This window comes from Henckelia pumila, chromosome 2 (genome assembly GCF_033568475.1).
Source record: "Henckelia pumila isolate YLH828 chromosome 2, ASM3356847v2, whole genome shotgun sequence".
NCBI classification, from domain to species: Eukaryota; Viridiplantae; Streptophyta; class Magnoliopsida; order Lamiales; family Gesneriaceae; genus Henckelia; species Henckelia pumila.
In genome coordinates this window covers 6,243,747-6,254,836 of record NC_133121.1, presented here as the reverse complement: position 1 = coordinate 6,254,836, position 11,090 = coordinate 6,243,747, and the positions used below count along the sequence as shown (strand labels likewise).

General features: G+C 35.8%; 2 protein-coding genes across 2 annotated transcripts; both read left to right on the top strand.

The window, feature by feature from the left end:
- The first annotated feature begins 201 nt into the window (after positions 1 to 201).
- LOC140877146 (uncharacterized) lies at positions 202 to 1,603 on the top strand. The gene is made up of 2 exons (XM_073280673.1): positions 202 to 363; positions 524 to 1,603. The coding sequence occupies exons 1-2, from the start codon at positions 202 to 204 to the stop codon at positions 1,601 to 1,603; spliced, it is 1,242 nt and encodes a 413-aa protein (XP_073136774.1).
- Positions 1,604 to 7,612: 6,009 nt separating this feature from the next.
- On the top strand, positions 7,613 to 10,184 carry LOC140884773 (transcription factor MYB1-like). The gene is made up of 3 exons (XM_073291620.1): positions 7,613 to 7,824; positions 8,050 to 8,179; positions 9,608 to 10,184. Exons 1-3 carry the CDS (start codon positions 7,701 to 7,703, stop codon positions 10,149 to 10,151), a joined length of 798 nt encoding a protein of 265 aa, XP_073147721.1. The 5' UTR covers positions 7,613 to 7,700; the 3' UTR covers positions 10,152 to 10,184.
- Positions 10,185 to 11,090: the final 906 nt, after the last annotated feature.

The window sequence follows — 11,090 nt, the reverse complement described above, 5'->3', positions numbered from 1 at the left end:
AATCTCAGCCCAGCAGATATGATGGCTATAGCTACGATAGTGGCTACCACCCTCCAAGGTTTGGGCGGGACTCAGCCGCCACCGCCGCCGCCTCCGGCTCAACATGGGACTAAGTATCACTATGAGTCCCTTATGAAGAACAAGGCGCCGACCTTTGATGGAAGATCTGATCCGGAAATAGTTTAGAACTGTCTCAAAAACATGGAAACTCAGCTCCGGTTACTTGAAATTCCGGAAGGAGTTAAGGTCGATGTAGTGACACCATTCTTGGAAGATAAAGCAAGAAAGTGGTGGGAGGCAATTTCACCAGCAATCAGTAGGGCCGATTACGTGGCAGTGATTCCGGGATGCTTTCTTGAAGCAGTATTTCCCGGCAGAAATCAAATTGCAAAAGTTTAACGAGTTTGAGAACTTTGTCCAAACCCCAGAGATGTCGGTAATGGAGTACACATCCAAGTTCAACTCCCTTGGAACCTATGTACCGACCGTCATGGCTAATGACACTCTGAAAATGCACCGATAGAATAAGGGACTTAACAGTCAGATCCAGTCAGCTTTGGTAGTTTATCAAGCCACGACTTTTGTTGATCTAATGGGAGCAGCCATTAGAGCCGAGACTGATATCAAAAGGCGTGAGGACGAGAACAAAAATAAAAGACCCCTCTCGGTCTCAACCAACCAAAGTGGACAGAAATTCAAGAGGCCAAATCAATCTAGTGACCCAACCAAGGGTTTCATTCCGACTGACGCATCAATTAAGTTATGCCCCATTTGCAACTTTCGCCACCCCGGTGAATGTCGTAGAACCTCCGGTGCATGTTTTAATTGTGGAAAGATGGGACACCGCATTGCAGATTTCCCCAAGCCTAAGAAGGTAGGAATGGGATCAAGCGTTGGCGCCACCCCAGGCAAGCCGAAAGAGAACAAACCCAATTCTCGGGTGTTTGCCATTACTCAAGAGGAAGCTGATGACGCAAGAGATGTCATGGAAGGTACCATTATGATCAATCAATTTCCTTCTTATGTATTGTTTGATTGCGGTGCCACACATTCTTTTATATCCAAGAGATTCTCTAAGAAGTTAAGGATTGAACCTGAAATGCTTGTCGAACCTTATATAGTAGCAACTCCTACTAGCAAAACTATTGAGACTCATAAGGTTCACCGAAACTGCAATATATGTATCAATAGGTATACTTTTGAAGCCAGCTTGATTCAACTCAATATGGTTGAATTCGATGAAATTTTGGGTATGGATTGGTTAGCCAAGAACCATGCATTGGTCGATTGTAAAGAGAAGAACATGAAGCTTCGGGTGCCGAACAAAAATGATGTCGTCTTTCAAGGAAAAGACAAGGGACCCAAATCCCTCTTATCTACTTCCCAAGCATGGAAGTTCATGAAGAACGGTGAGGAAATTTACCTAGCTATGATTAGTGAAGTAAAAGAAAAAGGTGAACTTAAACTGGAAGATATTTCGGTGGTGCAAGAATTCCCAAACGTCTTTCCTGGGGAATTACCTGGAACTGTTCTAGATAGGGAAGTAGAATTCGAAACCAATTTGGTACCAGATGATGTAACAATCTCTAAAGCACCATATTGAATGGCACCAGCTGAACTTAAGGAGTTAAAGGATCAACTCCAAGAATTTTTGGATAAGAAACAAATCAGACCAAGTGCTTCTCCGTGGGGAGCTCCTGTCTTGTTTGTAAAGAAGAAAGACGGAATTATGAGATTGTGTATTGACTACAAAGAGTTGAACAAGATCACAATCAAGAACAAATACCCCCTTCCAAGAATCGATGATCTTTTCGATCAACTCAAAGGAGCTACAGTTTTCTCCAAACTCGACCTTCGTTCAGGGTACCACCAACTGAAGGTCAAAGCTGAAGACGTCTCAAAGACAGCATTCAGAACAAGGTATGGACACTATGAGTTCACAGTAATGCCCTTCGGATTGACAAATGCTCCAGCGGCATTTATGGACCTCATTAATAGAGTGTTCAAAACCTTTCTCGATAAATTTGTGGTGGTGTTTATCGACGACATTCTTGTGTATTCACCAAGTGAGGAAGACCACAAGGAACATCTCCGTCTCACCATACAGACACTTAGAGAAAGAGAGCTGTAAGAAAAATTCAAGAAATGTGAATTCTGGCTCAAAAGTGTCACGTTCTTGGGCCATATCATCTCAGAGACCGGCGTGTCTGTGGATCCCAAGAAAGTGGAAGCAATCTCTGATTGGCCCAGACGAAAGACAATGATCGAGGTTTGGAGTTTTTTAGGTTTAGCAGGTTATTATCGAAAGTTCGTTGAGGGATTCTCTTCTATAGCTATACCTCTCATCAAACTCACACAAAAGAATTCTAAGTTTAACTGGAATGATGATTGTGAGAAAAGCTTTGAGACTTTGAAAAAGAGACTTGCGTCTACCCCAGTGTTGATACTACCGAAAGAAGGCAAAGACTTCGCCATATATAGTGACACATCAAAAGGAGGTTTAGGGTGTGTTCTCATGCAATATGGAAGAGCAATTGCTTATGCTTCTAGGCAATTAAAACCATATGAGCAGAACTACCCAACTCATGACCTCGAATTGGCTGCCGTAGTGTTCGCACTAAAAATTTGGAGACACTACCTCTATGGTTCTAAGTGCGAGATTTTCACTGACCATCAAAGCCTCAAGTATTTTTTCACTCAGAAATAGTTAAACATGAGGCAGAAAAGATGGATAGAACTGTTTAAGGATTACGACTTGGCCATTAGCTACCATCCGGGTAAGACAAATAAAGTGGCTGACGCTTTAAGTCGAAAGGATATGAGTAAAATGATCTTGGCTTCAGTCTCAATCAAACCAAGTCTTCGAGAGACAGTCAAATTAAACCAAGATCGAGATCCCTTATTGACAAAACTCAAAGAACAAGTCAAGGAAGGGAAGTCAAATGATCTTCAGTCAGATGAGAAATGAGTCTTGTGGATGAAAGGACGATTGTATATACCAGACATTGATAATATACGTCAAGAAGTGATGTCTGAAGAACATAAATCAAAATTTTTGATCCACCCTGGTAGTACAAAGATGTATAGAGATTTGAAGAAGAACTTTTGGTGGAACGGAATGAAAAGAGATGTGGCCGAATTCGTCTCTAGATGTCAAGTATGCCAAAAGGTCAAAGAAGAACACCAAAGACCTGGAGGATTACTTCAACCCTTAGAAATTCCCGAATGGAAATGAGAGCACATTTCCATGGACTTTGTAGTAGGGCTGCCAAAATCATGGAAAAGCCATGACGGAATTTGGGTAATTGTCGATAGACTCACAAAGTCTGCTCACTTCCTACCAGTCCGTATGAATTACAACTTGGATAAGTTGGCTATGCTATACATGGACAATATAGTCAGACTTCATGGGGTTCCAGCAAGTATCTTATCAGACAGAGACCCGAGGTTTGTTTCTCGTTTTTGGAAAAGATTCCAGGAGGCTATGGGAACCAAAGTCACCTTCAGTACGGCCTACCATCCTCAAACTGACGGACAAACCGAGAGAACAATTCAAACTCTTGAGGATATGTTGAGGGCATGTGTTCTAGACTTCAGCAGTAATTGGAGCGAACACTTACCCTTAATTGTGTTTGCCTACAATAACAACTATCACAGCAGTATTGCAATGACACCATAGGAGGAACTATATGGGAGAAGATGTCGATCACCACTATATTGGGATGAAGTGGGAGAGAAGTCTATTACGGGACCAGATTTTCTCCAAAAAACAGTGGAGAAAGTTGCAGTTATCAAGGAAAGACTCAAGGCAGCACAAGATCGACAGAAGAGTTGGGTTGACATGAAAGGAGACCTATGGAATTCAAGATTGGTGAGAAGGCTTATGTAAAAGTATCACCAATGAAAGGAGTCGTCCGATTCAGCAAAGCTGGAAAACTGAACCCTCGATACGTCGGACCTTTCGAAATATTGGAGAAGGTGGGTACACTTGCTTATAGACAAGCACTGCTACCAAGTATGTCAAGAATTCATGATGTGTTCCATTTCTCGCTACTTAGAAAGTATATCTCATATTCGAATCATTTCCTTGAAGTTGAACCACTCTTGATTGATGGGAATCTGACTGAGAAACTAAAGTATGAGGAAGTCCCTATACGAATAGTGGATACCATGGATCAAGTCCTTAGGCGAAGGAACATTCCTTATGTCAAAGTGCAATGGTAAAATCACACTGAAAGAGAAGCTACATGGGAATTGAAAGAGAAGATACATAATAAGTATCCCTATCTCTTTGAAGATCAAGTTAACTCAAGTTTCGAGGACAAAACTTCTTATAAGGAGGGAAGAATGTGAAGACCCAAAACTTGGCTTCCAAGCCTACACCAATATGGAAATATTTCTCTACTGGGAAGCTGCAAACTTTCTCTTATTACTATACCAAGATGAAGGCTGATTCATGGGATACAAATCAATTTTGACAGCATACAAATCAAGGCTTTTGGATTGCAGATTCTTTCCTTCCTATTGCATGAAATCAAGACTGAAGTTCAGCCCCTTATTGAGCACTATGAATCCACCCCTTCAGCCTATTTCTCACATCCATTTCATCAGCAAGGCACTCTCCAGAAAACTCTCACACAATCTCTCAAGTTTTTGAACTCAAGGCTGCTGAATTTTTGAAGAACTCTAGGCGTCGTGCTGCTGGTATTGTTGCTCGTCTGAGTCACTTTGAGTCAGTAAGTTTGCCTACTTCCCTTGCCTATTTCCTTAAGAATTTAGTTATCTGATAGGCTCATTATTTTGCCAATGTTTCCCCGTAATTCGAAGGTTAGGGTCAAAGATTTGAGGGTCAAGGCTATCTCTATTTCAAAAATTCAGTAGGCTGAATTTTTGAGTTTTGCTTCCCAAGTTTGTGCCCAAGCTTCGACTGTTAGTTTTGATTCAAGAACAACTCAGTAAGTGGGCTTGTTTTAAACTATTACGTACACTTTAAAGTTTCGATCGTCATAATATGTTTAAACCCTTGATATGAATTCTAATTTACATGTATGAAACTAAAACTGTTTTGAGACACTGCTAAGATTCACATTATAAGTAGAAATGGAATTTCCGAACAATGTATGTTATGGACTTGATGCGGTGGGTAACAATAACTGTTCTATGACCTCACCCCTTAGAGGGATTACATATAGGGGACTGATCAGTTAGCCACAAGTAATGAGAGGATTTGCAGTGTTTTTGAATGATAATTATGTTATGAACGATTACATGCTACGTTATGAGATGATCTGATCTGTTTAAATCATTTTATGAATATATATGTACATGATTGATCGGCCCCCACTTGCTGAGTGTTTCCTAAAACACTCATTCCCCTTACTTTTCCTCCCCAAATGTCGAAGATGATTTATATGATAAAGAGCAGGACATGTTTTGGGGTTGGTAAAAAGAATACAGCGATTTTTGATTCCGTTCGATTATTCTGGATTTGTTGGATTTCAGTACTTTGAATTATTTTGTGTAATGGACGCTTCCGCGAATTTTTTTGTGTTTACTTTCTGCATTTTGGCTAAGTTATGTTGAGATGTAAGACAAGTTATTTTGGCTTTCTTTATGAATAAAAGACTGGTTTGGCATATACTGTACCTACGAGGCTTGTTGTTTTATAATTTTTATAAATTTGAAACAACGTCGGTGGCACGTCTCGGACACGGGGCGTGGCAGAATACATATAGGTGAAGGATACGCAACTTACCTATCACCATAAATTTGAGCATAATGACCATAAACTCAAATTTTAATTCTGTGTTTGTTACTATCAAATCTAGAATTTATGGCATTTTTATGATTGTCATTATTTCTTTACATTCTTATTGTAAATTGGAAGCCTTTTGCATTCTTATGACATCTTGGAAAATTAGGGGTCTCACACTGAGAATTAATATCAGTAGCCATGAGGAAATTAGAGGATTTTTTGAGCTAATATGTTTCTGTTGATATCTGAAAGATTTGAAAGAAAGATATGTTTTAGTTTCTGTCAAGTTCTGCTTCGAAACGTGTACGTGTGTATGTTATGTTTGATTGTCCCCCGCTTGCTGAATATTTCTCCGAAATACTCATCTCCTACTTCCATCCCTAGATAAATGAAAAGAAGAGCTCGAGGATGATGAGTAGAACCAACCATGTATGAGACTTGTGAAAGAAGAGATATCAAGCTGCTAATATGTTATTTAATTAGCTACTGCTTTATGAATTTTTTTTTAAGTATTCCATTTATTCAAGAGTTCAATTAAACATATTTGTTTACTGTTTTAAATTTCTACGACGTAAAGACAGATTTCTTATGAATTATATATAAATATATATATATAGAATAATGCTAGAGGTATAACCAATATATCGTACAATGATATTTACAACAATTATTTCGTGATATTTTGTTATTATCTCGTGAGATTTTAATATGATATCGTGAGATTTTGCATTCAATGTATAGTGAGATTTGGTAAATTAAAATTTTGTATTGAATTTTTTGTGGTGTAAAAATTGTTGTACAAATATATATACGAGTTTAAGATTTTGTACTGCGCACGAATCTTATTGTTTTCTAATTTTTATTTGTAAACAATGTCTATCTCAACTAATTATTGAAAATAAAAAAATACTAATTATCCTTCCGTTAGTTGGTTTAAATTGAATTATGTTCATGTTATTATAAATATATATATATATATATATATATATATATATATATACACACACATTTATATATATCTTTATGCAATAACTAGACTTATTTTGCTCTTTTAACTCTTTTTCATCATAATATTACTTATATAAACATCATACATTTCAGCAATTTTGGACTTCATATATTAGCATTCCCGTGAAAAAGAATAATTTTTTGGGTATTCAACCAAAGTCTCATACTAAAAGTTTAAGAATTAATATATATGAAATGATACTTCATTGATACGAGAAAAGTCATGGATTTGCTTTTGGTCTTCACCCAAAAGGTTTCATATATACTAATAAAGATAGCATTCCATATATGAACACATGATTTTTTTATTAATCTTTCAATGTGAGATTTTGGTTAAATTCTAAACATAATTAAAAAACAAAAAATAAAACTAATTTTGGCATTATAGATTACTAAATTTTAATTTAGACTTAATCAATGTACCAATTTGCTTACCGAATTTGGGTAAGACATACGTACGTATGACCTGTCATCTATCAACTTTTAGAGGGAGGGAATTTGTTTTATTGGCCAAAAACCGAAGTCGTGGACCAGTGCTCGCAAATTATTCACGCCGAGCATATATATGCTTTATGAAAAATATTATACCTATTGGACATTGATTTATACATTACATTAATTTAAAATTATAAAACTTTCTCAAATATATATATATTTTTTAAAAATCAAATAAAATACATGAATAAATTTTTTTTAATTTTGAAGCTAACGTGTAAATCAATGTGTAATTCTCATCATACATGTACACGTGGCATAATTCATGTTTTTTTTCACGTTGCTACATGCATAATTATATATATATATCATGTAATCACTCGCCAATTCATTCGCCTGGTTAAACATGTTTGAATAAGTTTTGTGTTTTTGTGTCTCGACACAAAAGAAGAAAACATTAAAAAAATCATCGATTGAAAGAATAATATTATATTATATTGAAATGGAAAGGATCAAGGCTTTAGGAGTTAGAAAAGGCGCTTGGTCTAAAGAAGAAGACGTTCTTCTGAAGAACTGTGTCCACCAGTTTGGAGAAGGAAAGTGGCATCTAGTCCCACTTAGAACAGGTACGTACATAATTCACTAATTAACCATATGATGTTAATTAATTCCAAAGTACTATATATTTTCTCAAAAATCGACTTTTAATATTCATTATCCAGTGTTTTGCATGTGAAGATCATGTTGGAGATCTTTCGATTATATATGCAAGTAATTTGATGGGTCTCGAATCATGAGACGTTTCTTCGTAAAACTAATTAGTTTTCGTAAATAAAATTTCTGAGATGCAGGGTTGAATAGATGCAGGAAGAGTTGCAGGCTGAGATGGTTGAACTATCTTAGGCCAAATATCACAAGAGGCAACTTTACAAAAGATGAGATTGATCTCTTGATAAGGCTTCATAAGCTATTAGGCAACAGGCAAGTTCTCCATCGCACTCATATTATATATATATATATATATATATATATATATATATATATATATATATATATCATCTTTAATTAATTTAGTCATGAATTATCATCAATTGGAATCATATATCATGCATGTTGAAGAATCAGACTGCCAGAAACACACAATCACACCAAGACTCCCAAGAACAATTAATGGCAGAGAACCGAACAAAGAACACAGAAAAAAAACCGGTATTTCATACATATATATTGGAGACCGAAAGTTTTATTTCAGCTTTTTCAAAAAAATAAAGTTATAGTTCAAGAGATCATGCATGCATAATAATATTTCATTCCAAAGTTCGCATATTGATGTCGTTTAACAATTAGATATTGTAGTCAACAAGTCTAATTCATAATCAAAAAATAACTGTCTTTGCCCACAGGTGCATAGGCGAGTTGGTTAGGCCTGAGGTGACGTAGGAAAAAATTCCCTAGCGTTGCGGGTTCGATCCTCGTGTGGAGCATATTCTCTGTTGAAATATTGTGGGGTATGTTCTGGGGGTTGGTCATGCATGTTGCTCCCTCCCTCCCTCAGGTCTCTGTCGCTCGTGCACATCCATCGATTTAATCCTTGCATGAGTTAATAGGTTTTTGACTTATGTGGGATAGGGTTCCCTTCGGGGTCAATCTTTTTTTAAAAAATAATTGTCTTTACAAAATAATAATAATTATAATAAAATACTGTGGAAGCGTACAATTATTTATTTAAATTTTTTTTTGAGTGGAGCGTACAACTTAGTTTATAAGAATAGTACAGAATTGAAAGCGTAGTAGTGACTAAAAAAATTTTCTTCTACCTTTTTTGGGAAAACTGTAAATTTGGTCCTTTATGTTTGTCACTTTGCGATTTTGGTCCTCTATGTTTTCATATTTCAGTTTTAGTCTTGCATGTTCCGATTTTTGAAAATTTCGTTTCTTTTTATTCGAAAATGCTTACGTGGCACTGTACACGTCAGCTCCACATCAGCACTGAATTGGTGCCACGTCAGTGTCACGTCGGAAAAAGACTAAAATTACCAAAAAAATAAAATATGGACTAAAACTGAAATCTGAAAAGATAAAGGACTGAAATCGCAAAGTGCCAAACATATAGGACCAAAAAAACAATTTTCCCACCTTTTTATATGTGGAAAGAGTAAAGGGAGAAGTGTTCGAGTTACAAGGTGGTCCAATGTGCCATTATTTTTGGTGATTTGAATTTGGAATATATATGAGACTAATTTGAGGGAATGATGTGCTGCAAATGTTCTACTTTAAGTGAGGCTTAGGTCTAATTCCGTGAAATAAGATTTTCAGAGTTTAATATGAATCAATCATTCATGAATTGCATTATTATTATAAAAAAAAAATGATCGTGGATCGATTTTCTGGATTCATTTGGATGTTCAGATGGTCGTTGATTGCTGGAAGAATCCCCGGAAGAACAGCAAATGATGTAAAGAACTTTTGGAACACCCGGATGGAGAAGAAATCAGGAGGAGATCAAAAGGGACAAGCTGTACCAATCCAGAAAAAAATCACAAAGACAAACATCATCCGGCCCCGACCCCGTAACTTTTCTAATCTGGCGATCAAGGATGGTCCGGTGACTGGATTAATGTCAATAAACCACGACCAGGAATCAAGAAATCTCAATAGTATTAATAATTATAGCCATAATAGATTACAGCCAATATCTTCTTCGGTTAATATTGCATCGCAGGCTTCACAAGAACCTGATGATCAATGTATTCGTTGGTGGAGGAATTTGCTTGATATGGCGGCGGAGGATGAACTCGAGAAAGATCATATCCACTGTGTTGATGATAAGAGGGAGGAAGAGGGATTAACGGATTATGGGAATCATCATTCTATGCCACCAAATGTATCGACTGATGATTTCGCCCTCGACGACCATATTTGGGAACTGTTAGGGTCTGGAAATGAATTATGACATTTAATTTGATCATTTGTTTGTCGTAAACATTCAAAAATGTAATTTCACAACTTTTATTTTATTGTTTAACATCTCAAAAACCCTCAACTTTTATATAATATATGCATTGTTTCCAAGCATAGAAGAAAAAAACTGTTTTCAAAAATAAAAAGGGAATTAAACAAAAATATTTTTAGTAAAGTTTCAAGAATAAATTTTAATTACTAGGAGAAAATCAATAAAAAGTTACCAAACTTCGATAAATTTAGCTTTTAGTATTGAATATAATGGAGCTTTTAGAGGAAGATTAATCTTTTTTGGGCAGTTAGTTTAATCGTTTAATTTCCATTTAGGCCCCGTTTGGTATGAAAAGTCAGGCCAAAAAACTTTTTTTTTAAAAAAAAAAAAAGTGCTTTTTCAGCTGATAAGGTGTTTGGATGACCAAATAAGTGCTTAAAAAACACTTTTTTTAAGTAAAAAAAAGGCTTTTTCAGAAGCCAAAATTTATAGTTTAAAAAAGCACTTATTTTAAAAAATCACTACAGAATCCAAACGGGCTCTTAATATATACAAGTCATTCGTGAGGTACACATGTTACTTAAGTAATGTAATGCAAATACATGAGACAAATATTATAAATTGTAATTGTACTCTCAAATACTCAAGTCTCGTCGGTTATGCGGACAGTTTCAATTGGATCTATAAATTATACTTGTACTCTCAAAAAAGAAAACATATTATGTATAATGAACGTAATATTTGCAAAAATATATCATAGGAAATACATGTCACGTGAAGAAATGAATATTTTTTTAAGTTCAAGTTAATGAATACTCTATTTAATCTAATATTATATTTGATCAATATTAATTTTGGGGGTCAAAACGCCTCTTGAATTCCATTTTATAAAGTGATCTGACCTTGATTTATATGATCTTTTAAAGAAAATGAACTTTT

Excerpts from the sequence above, each read along its gene's own strand:
- LOC140884773 (XM_073291620.1), top strand. The coding sequence starts at position 7,701 with ATGGAAAGGATCAAGGCTTTAGGAGTTAGAAAAGGCGCTTGGTCTAAA. Across the intron at positions 7,825-8,049 it reads TCTAGTCCCACTTAGAACAG|GGTTGAATAGATGCAGGAAG; the intron begins GTACGTACATAA and ends TCTGAGATGCAG. Across the intron at positions 8,180-9,607 it reads CATAAGCTATTAGGCAACAG|ATGGTCGTTGATTGCTGGAA; the intron begins GCAAGTTCTCCA and ends TTGGATGTTCAG.
- LOC140877146 (XM_073280673.1), top strand. The coding sequence starts at position 202 with ATGGAAACTCAGCTCCGGTTACTTGAAATTCCGGAAGGAGTTAAGGTC. Across the intron at positions 364-523 it reads CGGGATGCTTTCTTGAAGCA|AATAAGGGACTTAACAGTCA; the intron begins GTATTTCCCGGC and ends ATGCACCGATAG.